General features: G+C 43.5%; 1 protein-coding gene across 5 annotated transcripts in view; it reads right to left on the bottom strand.

Moving 5' to 3' along the window:
* LOC146502145 (unconventional myosin-VI) overlaps window positions 1-20,938 on the bottom strand; it is a 154,823-nt gene that overhangs the window by 84,138 nt on the left and 49,747 nt on the right. For all 5 annotated transcript variants that reach the window (XM_085133606.1, XM_085133608.1, XM_085133609.1 and 2 more), the window contains exons 12-14: window positions 19,586-19,730; window positions 1,174-1,331; window positions 825-916 (exon numbers count right to left, since the gene is read on the bottom strand). In XM_085133606.1, the coding sequence (XP_084989732.1) occupies window positions 825-916; window positions 1,174-1,331; window positions 19,586-19,730 (395 nt within the window). The remainder of the gene's footprint in view (window positions 1-824; window positions 917-1,173; window positions 1,332-19,585; window positions 19,731-20,938) is intronic.

Below are 20,938 nucleotides of genomic sequence, written 5' to 3'. Positions count from 1 at the left end.
TGTCCTTCACTTCCTGTGGAGTCTAAAGAGCGCCATTTTGACATAGTGGATGAGGTCTTGAACACTCTGCAGTGGAACAGGTACAAAGGGAAATAAAAGGACACAGAAAACGGTCCAGCAATGCACAAGAAGATGATCCTGAAGGGATCATCAGCCAGATTTATATCTTAGTAAGGTTTCTGACTTTTACAGATTTTTATTTCTGAAGCTTAGAAAAAGCAACAGATATACTTTTCCACCTTAAATGCGAGTCTAGCTCACATTTAAGGTGATAACATCTCTACGCTGAGAGAACAGCGCAGGTAAAAGTCCGTCCGTATCGGAGGTAAATTCCTGCTGGATGCTACATGCTTCAGAAAAGCTCCAGAGAACGCAGGGAACGGGAGTCTCTCCAGAGATCATGTGAGGATCTGATGTAAACAGTGTGAAAGGCTCAGCCATGGAGCCAGGTTGAGGGTATTTGGGCATGTGTCTGCTTAAAGTGCAAATAAAAGGTAGAACTTAGTTGAACGGATGGTAAAGTTTTCTGACATAAACAGCAATAAACCTGAAGCACACTTTCATATTAAAATAAAACCTATTATAGTAAAATTCATGTTTTGCAGAGATGAAAATTTTAACTTCATGTTCAGACGTTTGGAAAATGAAAACTTTGCAACCTGCAATTTGAAAATGTGACATCTAGTCTCAGAAAAGAATTGCCTGCAACAAGAAAAACACTTAAAGTTTAAATGGAGAGTCCTCCACAGATGTCTGCTTTGATTTGACGGCGTTCGCTGGCGGAGGTGAGATGGTGCAGGGTTTTACTTTCAAACAGCTCTCACCTCTTTCAGGATCCGCTCGTTGAAGAACTGCTGCAGCTTCTCGTTACAGTAGTTGATGCAGAATTGCTCGAAGCTGTTGTGCTCAAAGTACTCTGCAAATATATTCGTTACACAATGTGTGTCAGAGCAAAGTGGACTATTACAGAATCATTTCTGAGGTGATGTGAGCTTTCAAAACGTGCATTACTTCTTTTTTTGTCTCCTTAGAAAAAACAAGTTATCAAACCAACCAACAGGTTTTTTTCCCCTTAAAACCATCAAACAGAAACATTTCTCTTAGTTTTAAAAACACGTTCTCTATAAAAACCTTGAAATTCTGATGTTTTATTGTTATTATTGTGATACTGACCAAAGCCAGCGATGTCCAGGACGCCGATGAAGTTGGCGGAGGAGTCGAAGGGGAAGCACTGGTTGACTCTGGTCACCACGTGGTCAAACAGACGGCTGTACACGGCCTTGGCCAAAGCGTCCCGGGCGTTGTTGGCCTGCTCGACTTTGAGCGGCACTCTGGGAAAGACACAAAGATAACAGGTTTAAATAAATCAGAGATTTTAGGTTTTATTTTCACTTACAGATGGTCAAATAGGGAGAAAGTGTAAAAGTTAAACCATGTGCTCAGGCTTCCACTTTCAAAAGCAAATTCTTGTTCCACAGAAGGATCCCAGCAGGGACACTCGGACACAGCAACCTCTTCTCTCTCCCAGGTCATCATATAATGCTCAGGCAGCTATAAATGCTCAATACCCAGTGCTGCTGGCTTTAACTCCCCTTTTACTGGTTTTCTGCTCCAGGCGTGCAACTCCAGGATTTAAAAACACTGAGCTTACAGCCCAAAACAACAAATCTGCCACGTCTAGATAAAGCGTAAAGTCTGCTTACACACCTGCAGATAAATGCTGGGTTTAAATGAACTGGGATAGCTGGACCTTCCAAGCAGGTAATTGTGTTATTGACAGCTGCAAAGAAAGAGGGATTGGGTGGGAGGCAGTGGCCATAATTCGGCGACAGAAACCATAACTGGCAGCGAGCTCTGTGGAGGTACATTGTAATTGCTTCAGACTGAGTGCAGACAAAAGGAGTGACCTGACGGCAGAGGCTGGACAAAATACACCGCATTAATCTGCTGCTGGGGCTGAGTTTGTGAGCTGGCTTTACTTCTGGACTTTACTTCAGCACGACTGCAGTGCACTCAAGGACACGCTGGGAAATAACTCCACACGAGTGGCACTCAGACAACCAAAGCTCCCAATAACGACTCCCAAAGTCCTCCTCCCTCCCTCGGCGGCAAATTATCTCCCCTGCACATACCTCTATAAGCCACACATGATATCAGGGGAGTTGTGATCCCTGCAGGTGGCTCGGTTGGTATTTTTCTAATATATTATGCTGCAGGACGACCTCCTGAGCCAAGGGCAGACCTAATAAAGCTGCATTTCCAGTCTATTTGCATACATGAAAACATACAGTGAAGTGCTACACATTTAGATTTTAGGCATCGTGAATTTATTCTCCAGCATGTGCATAAACATACATCTTTGCTCATATAGATTTCTCTTACCGATTAAAGCAGTTATTTTCACCAATTGAGATCACCTTCAGCTACGTTCTCACACTTATAATTCATTAAAACTTTATTTTTAATAATAACAACAATAAATTACTGCTTTAAGAGAGTGGTAGGAGCTACTGTCTATATAAACAGGAGCTGCAGCTTCTCTCTGGAGTCATTTTAAAAGTGGTGCAGCCCATTAAGAGGAGCCGTTTGCTCAGTCATCACCATCTCAGTTAGAACAAGGAGTCCTGCAGCAGATGGTCCGACCACCCCCACAGAGATCGATCAGCTATAGACAGTTACCCAAGATGCTTCAAACCACCAACCTACCTGCTAAGTTTCTTAGAATTTAATGGTACAGAAGACGTCCTTATTTTAAAGCTTTTCCCTCTTTACTGCACTTTGAGTAAAAATCTGATGTTTTTTGTTTTGAAGGCACATCTCAGGCGTCCTTTGGAGGCGTCAAATTAATAAAACAAGACAAACATTACGAACTCTGCGTTTTTTAACCTCGGTGTTGTGAAGCAGTGTATTTTAACCCAAACTGTGACCGTTTTCTTAACCCTAACCACACAGTTTACCAGGGAGTGGAAGTGAAAGTAAACACGGATCCATTCTGGGGCCTTTATTGTTTCTGTTATATCTGCTCCCTCTTCACCACATTTTGAGCACTTCTAAGGACATTTTTGTTCACCGCTATGCAGACGACATTCAGTTATATATCTCTAGCTCTTTGTTTCCAAGCTACAGGGTTTGCACAGGTCCTTAAACTCTATTAACAGTTAGTTTGCTGATAACTTTTTCCAATTTAATGAAGAGAAAACAGTCCTTGTTTGTGCCCCTTGCTATATTTACTAAAACGTCTATCGGGAAAGTGACTCAGCTTTCACTTTAGAGAATCACATTAAATCTCTAATTTGCTTTTTTTTTTTTTTTTACTTATGTACTTATGTATTTTTTACTTTGATTTTTTACTGCATGTATAGAAATAGGATTAAAATAGGACCTTTTTCACTTTTCTCACCATTTTCAGAACAACCTAAGCTGCTCTGTGGTGCAGATACAAGATTTTAAAAACCCAGAAGCTCCTGTGACTGCAATCAACTCTCAAAATTAAGCATCGGAAAGATAAAAATGATATGCTTTCCATTATATGTGACAGCTTAGCCTTCACAGAGTTAACGCTTTTAACAAGTGAGGTTCAAAATTAAATGTAAATATAACCCGAGTTGCACTTCAGAATGTAACGCAAAGTGTTTTTGCACTTAGCCAAAGTTACAGCCACAGAGGGGTTCTTAAAATCGGACTCATCGCCTATAACCTGTCCTGGAGCTCCTCTCCTTCACCCTTGCCCTCTCTCCATGTTAAATTCATGGCCCCGGGGCACCGCAGCCAGAGGTTCTAACACTGCAGAGAGCCCTGCTCATTTAAAAACCAAGAGGTCTAAATGTCAGGGCAACATAATGTCAGAACACTAATCGTACAAGCAGCCTAATATGTATTCCCTGTGAGCCTCGGTGCTGAGAATGCGTTTCTTCCTCTTGTCTCTCGGTGTAATTACTGATGTCGCCTTGTGTAGAAACTCTGCGCTCTGAAGACGCCTGCTGGCCTGCAGCTGCTCCTCGGCCCCGTCCTCAAAGACACCACACACGCAAGAAGATTGCTTTTAAATCAGACTTCTGAGCCAAAAAAAGCAGCACTCACATATGAAAGAGAGGGCACTACACCGCCACTCATGTAGACACATTCACACCGAGCATTCACCGGATAAACTTGAAAACCCAGTTTTTCCTCTGTTTTACTGCCCCTCAGGCACAATGAGATACAAATCAGAACTTTTCTGATACCCGAAGAAAAAGACTCCTTCTTAGCATGATTTACAACACTGCACCGAATGCCCATTGCAGCAGGTGGCTAGCTTGTTTGCATTTATATACTTATGTGCAGACGGGGCTCTCACAGCTGTCGAGTACATACACGAGTGTCATTCGCATTCATCATAAAGGTGCGATGGATGGAGGGAAAGATTGCATATTTTGCTTGTAAGAAATCCACTTTGGTCGAGTGGATAAACACTTTTTCTTGTGTGAAAATAAGTTTTAATTAACAGACACAACACATGGGTAAAAGCAGCCTTAGGTTAGGGCACAATTTACACAAGTACAGATTTAAGATGTAAGACTGTAAGATTGAAGCTTTAGTTTAAGTTTGGCTTTAGCAACAACAACAAAAAAAATGATATACTGGCAGAGGAAACAACCACAAAGGTCCTACGAGGTACATGATGACATCTGGGAATAGTACAAACCGAACTTTCTGGTAGAGAATGATCCACAAGTACTGGGAGACATTTACATGTGCAGGATCTTCTGTGAGGTCACTGAACAAGCCTCCAACAGCCATTAACTGTTGACCTCAGCCGGCACGAGCGCTCAGATTGGCATCTTCCATTTTCTCTTTGCCCTCCCACTCATCTCCCCTCCAGTCACTCGCTCTGTTTGAAATTACACTCACATTAAAGGTTCCCTGTAAAGCTTTAGGTGTTGTACGACTCTGCCTGCCTGGGTTTCAGTTCTTTCTGCCGCCTGTCGCTCTTTTACCACCGCTTATTTTATCTGATGCTCAGTCCATTGTCTGTCTCTTTCACGCCCCCCGACTCAATTTTCTCTCCACTTTTACTTTGTCACATAAAAACACTTGATTCCTCTTCATTGTAAAGTAAGTCCATTTCCCTGGTTTCTGTTTTTTTTTTTCCATTTCACCTCACTCATTATTTCCACCAAATTAAAAAGAAAATGGACCCCGTATGACTGCAGCACTCCAGAGTGGTTTCTGATCTGACACATTCCCACTGTGCCATCACTTCAGCAGGTTTATGCTTGGGCTATTCCGGGTTATGAAAACCAAGTTGTTAACACAATATTTACATTCAGTTATGAAGCAACATGATCTTTGATTTCAGATCTACCCAGTTTTTCTTCTCCGTTTTTGCTCTCTACCAACTCCTGTTGTAATTTAACTCGTTAGCTGTGAAATACTCCATTTTGCTCGCAAATAATCAATTAGTCATTACTATATAAAAAACAAACAAACAATCTTTTATAGAAATGCAATGGACTGGCAACCCGTTCGGGGTCTTGTCCATTTATCCATCCATGTGCTGTTCTCCCTACAACAAGAAAAACTGAAGATGGATGACACCAACGCCATCAGCAATATCAGGCGTTGCCGTCCTAAAACATGTGTGGCGAGATTCGACAATACCGTACAAACAAAGGAAGACTACGGCTGTCCCAAAGTCTGAATGCTAGAACATCACTATCTGCCCCAGCGATCCACACTGATGCCCTGGTGAGCAGTCTGAGGTGGAAGGTGATCTTCAGCGAGAATAGTTCCCAACAACTACCAAATGCTGTTTTTTTCTGCCCACTCCCACCTTCTGATTGTGTCAGTCTGCTCTTTGGCACATGGCAGGGAGTGTTTTCAGAGGTTATTCACAGAGTAAATATCGCTTTCTGTTTCACAAAATGTTCTACAACCTATGTATGTATTATTGTAGGGTCTACCGTACAATATAAAGCGCCTTGAGGCGACTGTTGTTGTGATTTGGTGCCGTAGAAATGAAACTGAATTCAATTCAACTGAATTATTATGCAAGCGAACAAGCGAGAACAAACCAAAGCACTCCAGCTTTAGTTAAACAGCAACAAACATTTCATCATGCATCAGCTGGTACCCTCACTACCGGAAGCCACTTTGCAACCTGCCTCCACCCATGGTGGTGTCACTGACCTGTACTCCGCTTTGTGCTGTTAGCATACTTGTTATTAATCTCCGGCTCTTTTGCACAGCATGTCTTTTATCCTGTCTTCCTTCTCTCACCCCAAACGGTTGCAGCAGATGGCCCTGCCCCTCCCTGACCATAGTTCTGTCGGATGTTTCTTCCTGCTAAAAGGAGTTTTTCCTTCCCACTGTCGCCAAAGTGCTTGCTCGTAGGGGTCATATAATTGTTGGGTTTTTCTCTGTATGTATTATTGTAGGGTCTACCTTACAATACAAAGCGCTTGAGGTGACTGCTGTTCTGATTTGGCGCTGTACAAATAAAACTGATTTGAATTGAAATTGAAAAGACAGAATTACTACAGGTAGAAATCTTCTCTCGACTGACATGGTTCTGACTGAACTGCTTTAGAAATGTTTTGGAGAGATGAGCCTCGACATATAAAGCTCCCAAAATTATCAGCCTTCTTTATTCAAACAAAGATGAAAAGACGGAGAACGGTCTGCAAAGAAAAACAACTGTTCACACAGAAAAAAAGGATCTTTTCATAGTGCCAGTGTTATTCATGAAAACCCCTTTTTATCGATGGAAATTCTCAGAATCGCCAACGGTGAGGTTACTGTCACCCATTATTATAGAAGGACACACTGCACATTAAGCACGTGAGTAAATATGAAAAATTTAAGACTATGTAATCAGTTTAAGTATTGCACTACAGAAAGGCAACGAGCAGCAACCGGATTAGAAAGGAAAAGCGGTGCATCATTGAGTTTCTGGTTAATAAAAGCAAACTAGCTCCATGCAAACCAGCAGCTCACGCACCGTTGCAACAAGTTGGCCGATGACTGCGCTCTCGTGTTCGTTGCCAGTGAATGTGACTGGACGTTTCGATGGCTGTCATATGCCGATTTAGACGACACACTGCATGGTTTTATCTGCCATACATCAGCATTAAATTGATCAGAATGCTCTTTATTTATAACTGCCGCAGCAATTCCAAGCAGTTCACAGACTCTCCACAAGTCTAAGCTGCCATTAAACGTTCACTCCAGGGACGCAGCCATGAAACAACAGCACAAGTGCACGCAAGTCTACTGTTACCGAGTGCCTGAGTACAAACTGTGCAACCTTGTACGCATTTGGCTGCCACAGAGGAATATAAATTATGCTGTTGACGAGACTGAAACGTCTTCTGACTTCTTCACGGCCGAAACAGAGCGAGTCTCATTCAGCCTTAAAAGCATCAAAGGTTCCAGACAGTGCTGGTGGCGCGATGAGTCAGTTTGTTGACTTGTAATTAGGCGACTCGTGTCAGAGAGCCTCTGCGAGTTCATTATGCATCCAGTGTGCCATTTGTTTGAATCGTTCTGAACTGCATCTTCATGCAATTATGTTCTTTCAGCCAGCGTCATGATGATCTGACATTGACTGTTTGACTGAGCAACGAGACGCCTTTCAGTAAGTTTCTAAGTAGTTTGTGTGTCTTTGTGTTTATGAACGTGAGATCAGCAGCAGGTGAAAAGATGTTCAACTGCAGATATTAAAGGACTAAAAACTCCACGACCATGTTAATCTGTTATTTCTGCAAAGAACATGGTTTGTATTTACGGCAGCAGTGAGGGCGTGGGGCGTGCAAGAAAGAAGGTGCTTTTTAAATGAATAGACGACATTATTATTCAGTTTGTGATGCCATAATCAATCCCCCCTCCGATGTGGACTCTGAGTAAACTCTAAATACAACCTTGGACTGCAGAGTGTAGCGTCTGATCTGCTCTGGAGCCTCAGCACGCTCAGAGTAAGGACAAAGGTTTCCACCTGCTGCAGGTTCTGGTTAGAGCGGCGCTCCAGCTCAGAGCAGAACAAACACCAGTCCAAGGTGGAGCTCAAAGTCTGTCCAAATGTGAATGACATCAACAATCAATCTCCTCCTACATCGTCTGATCACGGCGACAATGCTAAAAGTCATTAGGCGACCACAGTGAGAGCAAACAACCTTGTTAGGGTTTATGTAATGGACAACCTGACCTCACAACTACTGGCTGATTTTGGGCTCTTGCAGCAGATGGCCGTCCCTCCCTGATCCTGCAGGAGGTTTTTTCCTCTTAAAAGGGAGTTTTTCCTTCCCACTCTTTGCTTTGTATTACTGGAGGATGTTGCTGTTGCTATTCTGCATTTTATGAACAGAACTGAACTGGATTTTTGAAGGGTTTAAAACTGTTGATGTCACTTTAGATAATCAGCGCTGTTCAAAGGGGTGAGAACGGTGATCATGAACGAGCCTTTGAAACCAGGCGAACTCTAGTATGCCTGCAGACACGACAACTTTAACACTCTCAGTCTATTCATGCATGCCACAGTGACTCAAAACCCCAGTTTTTCCAAGACCTCATCCCAGAGAAACAAATGAATGTCAACACAGTCAAATATTCTGCTCAATGTTAGGGGCACGAAGTCGATTTACACAATGTTCCTGTGTTGACTGGATTGCTGGATTGTAGGTATAGACTGGAACACAACAGCCGGTTACTTGCTTCAGTTTGAATCCCCATCATATTTGTTTTCTCAGTAATTTGTAGTTATTGTCGATGATGTCATTACTGCACTGCACAAGACTGCTGCACTGTAATCACAGCGTGGGACTGTGAGGATTAAAGTGCTTGTAGGGGAGATGTCTTTAAAACTCTGGCTTTTCTCATCGCGCTTGAAAAGTCATCTTTACTTGGAGCAACCTCCAAGAGCCTCAGAAACAAAGCAGGAGGTGCTGATGTGCACTGATAGTATACACAGCACACATGAGGCTCTGCAGTGTATCGTCTACATGTGGGAAACATGTCAGCGTAGAACAGTGGCAGTATAATGTCCTCGTCAGTGGATATCAGGCCCTTGTAGAGCAAACTTTAGTATTTTGTTCTAGACAACCCAAAACGTGATGTTCACATATGCGGACGCCAGGTCGTGGGAGGTTAAACCAGTTAAACCCCCGCGGAGGGTTCACGTCACCGCGGTGTGTGCTGCTCTGCATCGCCTCGATCCTCCACTTTGCAGAGACGAACACCTGGACACCTGGTCCATGAACCCTGTTTAAGGCGCAGCAACCGAAGCATCAAAGAATCAGAGTTTAAACTCTGGCTGAACTCGACTATATCTGGTTATCTTTGTCCCTTTGCTAAAAAGCCATAGAAACATGACTGTAAAACAACTCAATTTACTGTGAGATCTCAGCTTTTGTCCATAACACTGGAAAAGGGTCAATTATGCACTTGCTGAAATAACAGTTTTTAAAATTAAAAGCTAAAGTTAGAAGCATTTTTCAGGAAATATTCAAGTAAATGTGAGCAGGAAAGTGCACTTACTTGTTTTCAGCCTGAGCTGGAATATGTGAAAAATGTCTACAGTGCAGAAATCGAGTATTATGGTGAACATGAAAGGCTCATTTGCAGTCTGCAGAAATAAAATTAGTGAAATCCAAATGATTGACCGGGCTGTTAGTTCCATTATCTTAATGATTGTTTTCCTTCTTTAATTTGTTTTGAGAAGCGTGTCTGCATGAACATGATGAAAAGTTGAAGAAATCAGGTCACATAGGAAGCAGCAGCAGCGCACACACACACACACACACACACACACACACACACCGAAATGTCTCTCCTGAAATTAGACAAAAAAAAAGAACCAAAAGAGAAATATCTGATTTTAATTCAGACTCTCTGAATCCCATGTGCCTCACACGCCTCTCCTCTCTTTATTCCCCCACTCTTTCGGACGGTCTCTCGCCCTCACACACGCCGCTGTCTGCACTTCCTCCTTCATGAACCACACGCACAAATAGCCGGCTGACGCGATGCATTCAGCTGGCGACGGTCCAGCCGGCTGCCTCGCTAGAGTTCACCCGCTTTATCCGCTTTTTGCCAACAGCGAAAATTACAGCAATAACGTGTGAAATTTTCATATAAATGAGCAACAGTACTGAGCCGACCGTGCCACCGCAACGCTGCGACACCATTTTCACAACACCCTCAGAGCTCTGAATAGTTACAGCCACTATGTGGGAGAAACTCACAAAATTAAAGTCTGAGCTTGAGACTTTTTGTTTGTTTGGATTTTTTTTAAAGGGTGTAAATAAACAGCGGCATATAAAGCTATCAATCTGTGCAGAACTCCCAGTCCTCCTACTCTTCCTCCTCCTCCAAACAATATCTCCTAATAAGGTGTCAACAAACCAGCAACACTGTGAATTTCACCACTGAACTCTGATTGGGTCAAAGGCATCTGTTACTGCTCGCTGAGAGAGAGAAAGCAAGAGAATGACACACACAAGGATGAAAGTCACCCGCTGCCTTTAAGGGTCTCCACGGCCAATCATCTGCCTCCATGTCCTCCCAGCATCCTCCTCTGTCACACCAATGCTCTGCATGTCCTCCCTCACTATAACCATGGATCTTCTATGAGGTCTTCCCCTTTTCCTCCTGCCTGGCAGCTCCATCTTCATCATCCTTAGTCTGATATGTCCACTCTCCCTCCTCTGCACATGCTCAGACCATCTTAGCCTCGCCTCCATCCTGCTCACTGCCAATTAAAATCTTAACATCGACCTCATTTCTGTTTTTCAGAGCCACCGTCGCCATTATACATCACGTGTCGCCATTCTTACTACGTCAAAAAACCCTCCCTTTGCTTTCATCGTCAGTAGATTTCCGCAGTCGCCTACAGTTTACAACTAGTCTGCAAACACAGTCGAGCAGCAGAAACACAAACCACTCAAAGAAAAACAACAGTAAGAGGAGCATTAGTTAGTGGTCAATTATTAGATTAAATTCATTGTTTAAAATAAGGAGCAACCTCTGCGGCTGAAAATCAAACGTGTATGGAAGCGCCAAAAGCTGCAGTTCCTCTAATGTCCACTTGAGGCGTTGTTACCGTGACATCACCCGCTGGTTGCTGGAGTCTTGTTTTGGAGCCGCGAGTTGAGCGCTTACAGCAGGTGTGACGAGGCAGGGCGGGGTGGGACTTTGTCTAATAACTTGTGGTTGACACTCAGCAGCCAATTACTGTGGGGTTTTATAATTTCCCAAATAACCCTCAGATAATGTTGAATGACTGAAATTTTATTTTTATTCATTATGACCCAAAATGAGCGACTGAGTACGTAAATGGAGACTTCCAGAGGACTGAAAGTCTTAGTGCGTCTACAGCCGTCGACATCTGGTGGCCGGTTTCTGACCTGGAAGCTACATTTTTACTCATTTTATTTTGAAATAAACAGATAAAAGAATCTTTTTTCCCCATATTGTGATCACTACATGCTGATCATGCCATAGGTCACATGACGTTTTATTTATTTATCAGCAATATGTTTTTTAAATCAGCAGTTGTATCTGTGCTCCTTTGAAACACTTAAATGAATCCTCGGGCGCGCAGGGTATTAACACCTCTTATATTACTAATGTTGCATCTGATAAATTAAGACTTACTTTCCTTCTAAACTAATTGTATAATTGTGCAGCTTCCCAGCAAATCTCCTCTTCCCCGAAGGGGACGAACATGCTGGAAAGCGTTTTCTCCAACCCTTCCGACCATCTGCCTCCATCGGTGCGTCTGCCGCCTCCTCGTGCAAAGAAGATCTTTTGCTTTCTCAGTCACAGGGTTTTTCTTTCTGGCTTTAACAGAGAGAATAAACATGTTGGACGGGATTTTTCCCATCAGCTTTTCATTCCTTACACCATCTGCCACAAGACTGCAGCCATGCAGCCCACACACACACACTCTTTTCAAACTAATGGTTTTGTACTATGGTGCTGTGTGCACTCATTTATATTCATCGGTTCTCTCTCGCTCTCTTCCACATCACCTGACCTTATTAGGGATCATAATTTTTGGACCCGACCCGGTCATTTGAGCATTTAGGATTCAGTCCTGCCGATGGCAGTTCTCTTTACTGTAACCAGAGAGTTTTGAAGGTGCCACTCAGAAAACCGTAAACCCACCCCAGCTCTCGGTCCAAGCATTTGCCCAGAGGTCCACACAAGATACCCCCAAAATATGAACAGGCAAAATGTACAAGAGTCCAAAATATCAACAGACTGCACTTCTCCCTCTAATTCCCCCAGACTCAGTCGCTCACACAAGATAACAGTCCCCAGTGTGACAGCATTGCAGTGTCAACTTCAGCCAGTTTTGGTTCTTCTAATTTACTCTGAACTGTTGCTAGGAAAAGCTCTTTGGAAGGGAAACTCCAAACATTTCCAAAGCAGACGGGGTGGACGAACAGCTGGACTGATGGACTCTGGGATTCTACATCAGAGGATCATCAGGAGCCAGCAGGAGGTAATAAATGAAGGACCTTCCTGGTGTGCGTTTGTGATTTGGGACATGTGCGTTGCGTCAAATATACTTTTTAAAATTCTAAAACCTCAAACACCTCCTCTGCCTGTCTGATTATTTGGCTACAGGCCATGAGCCAGTTATAAATCTTCAAATGACTGCCCAGAGAAGCATGCAGGAAAAGCTGATGTCCATTAGTCCAAATCCGTCCACTCCTCCATCGCTCCTGAGATCCATTCAGGGACCACAAACAGTTGAACAGGCGCTCAGCACTGACACCACATATACAGATAGACAGACGTCAGTAATGACAGGCTTTATTGGAATCCGCACCAAATTCTGGCGTTTCTCTGTTCTTAATAAAGAAGACATTTCTTCTTTTGCCTAAATAGTGATGAAACAACAGAAATGTTGACCCTGCGATGACCTGTATCCAGTGACACTCACGCCAGTTAATGGGCTTCAAATGAATTTCCATCCTAACATTACTGAGAGGAGAAACATGGAATCTAAAGACTTGATCTGAAATTCAGTCAAATAACAGTGATGCGAGGCAGGCGGGTTCCAAGACGAACACATGCAGAACATCTCATCTAGTACCAGAACTTGAAGAATAGCAGAAGATTACGGGCATTGTACGGCGGGTCGAAAACCGACAGGCAGATAGAGGCAGGACGTGGCATTTAATGCACCTACACCTACTCCTCTCTCCGCACACAAAAGACAGGAAACAAACGTTGGCGTGGGAGGTTTGGAGCCAAGGCGAGCGGCTCGGCGTTCAGATGGCACACTCGGGCCGAGCTGCCAACAAAACAGTCAGAGGCCTCAGAGAGCGAACTCAGTGTATGCAACATGCACAATGAAGAGCATAAATGCGAGAGAGGCTGGGAGCCTCCACTGACCTCCTCGGACGGTCGCTTAAACAGCTCTCGAGGTAAACGTGCGAGGCGGTTTCTGTTATGAGTGTCGCATTATTTTCTCATCACCACTGGCCGGTGCTCGGCTGTGTCCCTGCCCTCCCATCTCCTCTTCTTCATCACTCTGAGGATTACGTTATTAGCTGCCTTGAACTCCTTCATGGTGGAGCAGCACTGGGTGATGGGGGAGGTTTGTTTAGGTGCATTCACTCCTCTCGGAGGGAGAATCTAATGCATGAAGCTGTCTCCCGGCAGTGAGCGCCGAGCCATAAAAATGGCATAACACTCATCTGAACTCCTCCTCCTCCTGAACACTTCATGGCTTCGCATTTATCTCGTTAAGCCGCAGCCAGCTGGTAAAGCTGTGAAAGGTCCGGGCCATCTCTCCGAGTGCAGATGAGTCAACGCCACTCAAGTCTTCATCCGTCACCGAGTCACGCTGGTGTCCACCTGGACTCCAGTTAATCCCGTCAGAAAGTCACTGCTGCAACTTTCACACATCAATCTTCAAACAAACAACAGACCAAAGTACACACTCCAAAATAACGTTTTTAGGCTACAAATAGTTAGTTAGCATCAGGATTTACCATAAATATGAACTCTGCAAAGACAATAACCAAAAATAAATGTCTGTAAGTTATTTTATAGTTTTTCACTTATTTGAACTTTAAACTCTTAATAACAAATTCACAAAATTAGACAACTGATGGGTTTTTGTTGTAGCGTTTAAACTTAAACCTTTTGAGTTACCTTCAGGACTGTTATATCATAGCGGCAAAGCATCCATTAACTGGCCGAGGTAAACAGGTAACACTTAACTCTGCATTCTTTTTAACGATCACTGGGGGGCGACACCAGTAGCTGCAAAAAGACTTTGGTCCTGTAAAAGTCCATGGGAATAATGCTCGCTTCGCTGAGCTCAGTTCTCAGATGAGTTTATGGCAACTTGTGTTTGACAAGTCGTTAGCCGATGAGCTAACGGTTTTACAGTCAGATCCACCTCTAAGTCGTCACATCTGGTTTCAAAACACAACCAAGCTCACCTATTTAACGGGATGAGAGCGAGTTAGCAGCCCATTAGGGGCTCAAAGTAAAGCCACTGCTACTGAATCATGAACTGCGAGCTGAGCTGGTCCAACTGGGAGAAGACCCTGGACATCCTTTTCCACCGCTTTTTTCCTTTTCCACCGCTTTTCCACCGTTTCCACCGCTCATCTTTGTGTCCCTAAACACGACTTTTCACACGTATGAAAATTAATATTTTCCACTTTTAAAAAACTGCAAGAAGAAAAGATGGGCGGAGTGAAGAACCTGAACCTGTACAAGGAGCCGTGTCTGCTGTTTTGAGGCTGCTTTGTTACAAAACGTGAGATTTATTTTGCCTTTTTCCATGTTGTTTACTCAGGTTAGCTGGTCTTCAGTGAAGCAGGTAAAATGAAGAGGAGTTATTCAGAGCCTCCTACACCTCCCCTCAAAAAGTTGGATATTTAGTGCTACCTTTGTCCCATTTCAGCCCATTTTATTGGGTTGATTTTGTGTTTCTACGTATTTTATGACAGCATAAAAATAAATAAGTCCTCACTAACTAAAGTCCCTTCTGTTTACATTTGGACCTTTCAGCATTTCCAGTTTGGCTTTTTATGCACAAATTTTACAAAAGTGCATAAATTGAGCTGGAAGAAAACACCTTCCCCTGCCTGTAAGGTGATGCACACTACACTGAAACTGCTGCAGCAGGTGAATTACCAGCAATTTAAAACACATTAAGCACAGAGAACAGAATCCAGAAACAAACAGGACATTATGTAAAGAACGTTAAATATGTCTGTGAACAAAACCAAAGCCTGGAAAATTTAAGTTGCACGCCGTCCTTCTCTCTCTCACACACACACACACACGCACAGCGTTTTCCTCCAGCAGAAGGGGAGCGCCATATGTGCTCCGACAAGCCAATTGTCACATTTAACTTAAATTAGGCTTCCCACAGTTTAGCATGTGGAAGGAGGAGACGGACAGAATTTCAATGCGCACATTTATATAAAGGTGTGAGGCAAACACACTGGCCTGAGCAGTAAAGCGGTCTAGAAGCCCTGTTTGCATGATGTTTACAGGACTCTGTCGCCTTTGTTGGACCCCTTGCTGATGGTGTCTGTTTGTCGTGTGCTGGTATTTTACACCTTTAAAAGGTAAAATTGTACCTGCTGCTTTAAGCAAGCTTTCTTCTCATTGGTCGCTGCTGTTTGAACAGCTTCTATGACACCACAGAGAGCCCAGAGAAGAAAAAACTACACAAAACTGGCTGTTTTGAGAACTTCCACATCTACTATGAGCATCCAGCACAGAAAACCATCAGTGGACATTTGGTCCAGAAGCAGGATGATAAAAAGTCAGACACATAGACAGTCAACATCTTATATAACCTTAGATTCACATAATTGAAGCAGCCAGCCAAAGACAAACTGTTTACATCCACCCTAAGCGTCTGCCTTTATTCCTCTCGGCTTTCTTTCTAAATAAGAGCCATTAATAATATTAACGGATGGTGTTTTCTATCAGCATTATCTGTGATCCCTTTCAGGCTGCAGTAAACCGTAAAGGTCACCCTGATTTAAAGTGCCTAAGACCAGGAACTCCCTCACTCTGAGCACACTGGTGCATGCTGTTCCCTCTTGGTGTTACAAGTTTCTGCATCACATTGTTGACGGGTTAAAGTGTGAAGTTTAAGATAAATCAGAGAGCGGGCATGTAGTAAAGCATGTTCTGACGCCAGATACATTTGAAAGTAGTTTGAAATAATGAGGATTCTTTTATTCCCATTTGGGATTATGTGTTTATGCCCAGGAATAAAAATCCAAATTAAAGTGTCGTAATGGACTGGATTTTAAGGAAACTAGATGGAAGCACATGAGGATGGGGTTTCTCTAACACTCCTGTTTCTTTCCAGTATTTTTAAGCTTCCTTCATAATGAGAGCTGAAATTTTCCGGGCTGAAAAACACGTTCCAGAAGCTGTAAGCAGAAGAGTTTTACAGCCACCCCAAGTGTCACAACACCAATAAATAATAAAACAGTTAAAGTCACTTTCAATTAAATTCAGCTTTTATCTTTTTACGCCTGGCTCGTAAAAACTGGACTTGCCAATGCGACGCTCTCTGGATCAGGTTCAAATCCAGCGACCTTCAGATGTTCGGTTTCCAAATACTGCTTTAGCTTTCTTGGCACCACCCAACCCTTCTGTGCAGCAAAGAGCAAAATGTTCCCGTCATACTGTGACTATCTAAAGAATTAGAGACCAATGAGGGCACTGGGGTGGACTGAGACTTGGTACCGTATTTCAGCATTTCAAGCCCTTGTGTCATCATCTAAAGCAGGGGTAGGGGAACTTTAGGCCCCAAGCCTGGGTCAAAACACACGAATCAAATCAAAGAATCGAATCAAATCAGAATCAAAAGTTCATTACTAGCCTCTGCAGAACTCCAAGACATGTTGAGGAGGTGATTTAGCCATTTAAATCAGCTGTGTTGGATCAAGGAGACATCTAAAACCTGCAGGACACCGGCCCTTGAGGCCTGGAGTTTCCCCACCCCTGATCTAAAGCTAAAAACTGACTCGTTCTGGTTGATTCTTTTGTAGATGTTTGATCTTCTTTTCCTGATTATTCACTGGAGAAAATGTCAAAGAGTTTGAGGGGATTGTGGATTGTCTCCTCTTAGAGATACCTACAGCTTCGATTTACTGCAAGTTGCTCTTTACTAATCAAAGAAGGTGGTACACCAGGTTTTCTACTGGACAGATCCCATTTCCAGGGACACCGATGGGTTGAAACTATGTGACCATGTGGTTGTTGGTCCCCGATCAGCTGATATGGATTCTGGGCGTACGTGCTTGGTTGTTTTGTATTTTTCTTGTGTTTCTGAAGGAAAACATGAAAAATACGATGGAACGACCTTCCTGAAACATTGAGCCACCACTCTGACCTTTTCAAATCAACCTCATTTGAGCATCCCGGCGCTTCAATCAGAGTACAGATGGCCCTCCACTTTATTCATAATAAGTTTTGGCAAAAACACTCAGATTCAATCGGGTGTTTATCAGGACAACGAGATGAGGCGGAGAGTTGGCCGGCTCTTAGCGAGGCGTTACGCAGATCCTCGGAGCCTCGTTGCACTTCACCGTATATTCTAATGTCAGCTGCGGCGAAGCGTTTGCTCGTCTCTGGGCGGCGATTACAAGACAAGCAATACATCAGCCATCTGCACCGACGACACTGTGGGAGTCAGCGTACTCATGCCTGTGTGCATCCCCGTGGACCGGATCTGCAAAGTTTTTAGAAGTCGCTGTGTTTGTGTGCATTTATATACTCCAGATGTTCCCAAGCTGAGGGTTGGGACACCCTACAAAAGATGACCATATTTTTTCCAACTTTAATCTGAGTCTCATTAGAGTACAAACTCCACTCGGCAGCTGTTCTGAAGCTTTCAGTCAAGCTTCAAACTGTCAATTGTTTTTGCAGGCACAGTAGATTTTTTTTTTTAAAAACAATAACAATGTGAGAAGCTGTACGGTGAGAGCTGTCAGACAGGAAAATGTGTTTCAGTTCACTGAAAACTCAAAGTGAACACGTGGAGGCTCCGCTCGGCAGCAAACAGCCGGCAGAGACAGAGTTTAACTGGAAACACTGCCGTGCATTCAGGAGGCAGATACTTCACACGCAGGTTGGTGGAGACCAAACACAGAGCTTCAAGACAGCAAATATACACCACAGACAGTTTCGAAGGGTACTGAATGCCCAGTGTTACGCTCCCAGCCAAACCTATAATCACATCTCATCAAGAATGTCAATGGATCATTTTGATCTAGTGATTCTCTTGTTGAACTTTTATAGCTTGTCTCTCCAAACTAACATCTTCCCTACTAATGATGGGATATGAGATGAGTTCAGGATCAGAAAGACATTGCAAGAGGAAACATTACAGTAGGTAACTGATATTTAAATCCTATGACTATATTTATTAGTTCAGTTTCTTTTTAAAGTGTAAATATTTCACAGAAATTACCTGGAGTATCTTCACAACCCACTCGGGGACCATGTTCCACACTTTGGGATGTGGCTACTTCATAATTGAAGGTCTTTCCCGCTTTGAAAACACCAGCACGGCCAAAATGTTCCAATCGAGGCTTCAGTACAATATCTATTAAGCCAATGACTATGTACATCTTTTACATACAGTCTATGCACCACACTTGGACGTCCTTTGTTTTCGGCAAACAGTAACACAGTTTGCCACACCGGAGGCGGTCCTTAACCCGAGCCCTGACCGAGCCAGTAAGGAAATCTAATTTTTCATGATCCACTTGGTTGATCTGGCCAAGATTTACAGCAGGTGCCTTCCTGACTGGCATTAGGAGTACACATTGCTCTGTAGTTAAACTGAGCCGTGAGAAGCCCTGCTTTACAAATCTACGTGATCAAGAGGAGAATGTCAGTGCTTCCTCCCACTGTCCAAAAATGATGCTTTTGGGGAGCTGCCATGTTATCCAGCAAATAGTTACAACTAATGTTTTCTGACAGTTAAAAGCAGTTTTAAAAAAATCCAGGAATGAAAGAGATGAAATCACACAGACAAAGATAAAAGTCAAAGATGTGCTTCCTTTGTGGTCCTTGATATAAAGACGGAGCTCCGGGTGGTGCCAAACTACAGCCTAAAAGCTTTATTATCATCATCAGTAAAATCCCTCTGAGACGAGCACGCGCTCTCATGCTCCTCTACGCTCCTTCTAAAAGCACAGCTGGTGGTTTTAATGTGTGAGAGCAACTCATTTTAAACTGGTCGACACCACAGCGCTCAAAGGAACAACCCGGTTGGCATAAAGTCAGCAAAACACCTGTAGTCCCTCTCAGCATGAGGCCCCACCCAACAGCAGCAAGGCGGTCTCTGAGATCCTCAAAATGTCAGTGTGTGTATGTGTGTGTGTGTGTGACATATGTCTGTGTGTTCTGCTGGTGACCTGACCTCCTCTGGTCCCCGTGACATCATCATTGTAATAAACTGTTGGTTAGTGTGAGTAATGCAGTGATCATGGGTAGTTCAAGCCTCCGGGAAGAGCATAAATCAGTGAAAGGTCCTCTGATGTGAACACAGCTGTCTGACTGTCTGTGTGTGTCTGTGTGAGTGACAGAAGCTTCTTACTTGATCACCGTTCCTTTGGCGCCCCCTGCTGTCGTAAGCATGACTCTGCTGGTGAGACTGACCCGCAGGTCCTCCTCCTCCAGGCCCAGCAGCTCGGCGCAGTGATCCAGCGTCTGACTCGACTGGTTCTTGATGGTGCAGCCGCCTGCAAGACGAGGAAAAGGACACAACTCATACTGAATATACACACACACACACACTTATTTATCTAATATTCACACACACTCCCATCAGCACGTCAGGAGCATCTTGCGTTTCAGTATCTTGCCTGAGCAGCCAGGAATGTAGGGCTGTTTTCTTATAGACTTTTATTGAATCCAACCAGAGGAATGACGTCCCCTGCGGGCCATTAAGAAGAAATGCATTGTTTTTTTTCTGGGTTTTTTTTGTTGTTTTTTTTGTTTGTTTTTTTTTTTTTTTCCGCCTGTCCCATTTGGTTCTTTAGCCGTCAGAATTGTTGTCTGAAGACCAACAAGGATACCCAATGGATTTATTTTGCCAAATGGATCATCATGGCATTGCCGTATTGGTCCATTTGATCGACCTTTGTTTTTATTATTTCTTTTATTTTCAGTTGTTACAGACGGGACAGACATGAGTGAGGGATAGGAAAGGGAGAAAGAAAGAGGAAGGAAAAGAAAAACAGAAGGGGAGAGGGACAGTGAGAAAGGGGGGAAGAAAAAATATCTCCGGGATCACCTGTTGAGAGAAAAAGAATAGAAAACAAGCAAAAAAAACAAAACAATGCAACATACTATACACAACACCATCGCATTAATCTAGCTAAGTGTAAACAGCAGTAAATACTAAATATTGAATGTTGTTGTGCAGCACGCAGGACAGACAGCGCACAATGTGCTTTGAAGTAGCAGCCAAGAAAGGTGTGATTTAAGTCTACGAACAGTGAACACCCATGTGCACACCTGTGTGGATCGGCATATTGTACAATGCAAGAAATGCATTGTACAATAGCTACACATTCCTGACCCGGAAACCCAGAAATCAAAGTGGCGCTTCAAGAAATGTTTGTTGCTTTGTTTGACAGCAATGTACGTTTTGAGTGCTCTTAAGAGGAACGTCTTCTGGTTGGCTTTTACAGCCTGGAGCATGATTACTACAGCGGTCCACACGGAGTTCTAACCTGCTGTCTTTTCAGAACCAACCCACATTTTCACAGGTTTTAAAACCAAAACTCTTTGTCTGATTTATGGTCAGCGCATTGGTCGCTGCATGCCAACTGTGACGTCACCATGCCTTGCTGACCACTGGAGGAGAACATCCACAAGTCTCATCTTTACATCTCCCTGTGTGTAATCAGAGAATCTCCGAACTCCTGTACTCATACATCACTGA

Source organism: Neolamprologus multifasciatus, chromosome 15 (genome assembly GCF_963576455.1).
Source record: "Neolamprologus multifasciatus chromosome 15, fNeoMul1.2, whole genome shotgun sequence".
In the NCBI taxonomy this organism is placed as follows: Eukaryota; Metazoa; Chordata; class Actinopteri; order Cichliformes; family Cichlidae; genus Neolamprologus; species Neolamprologus multifasciatus.
This window is presented reverse-complemented; position numbering and strand designations above follow the sequence as displayed.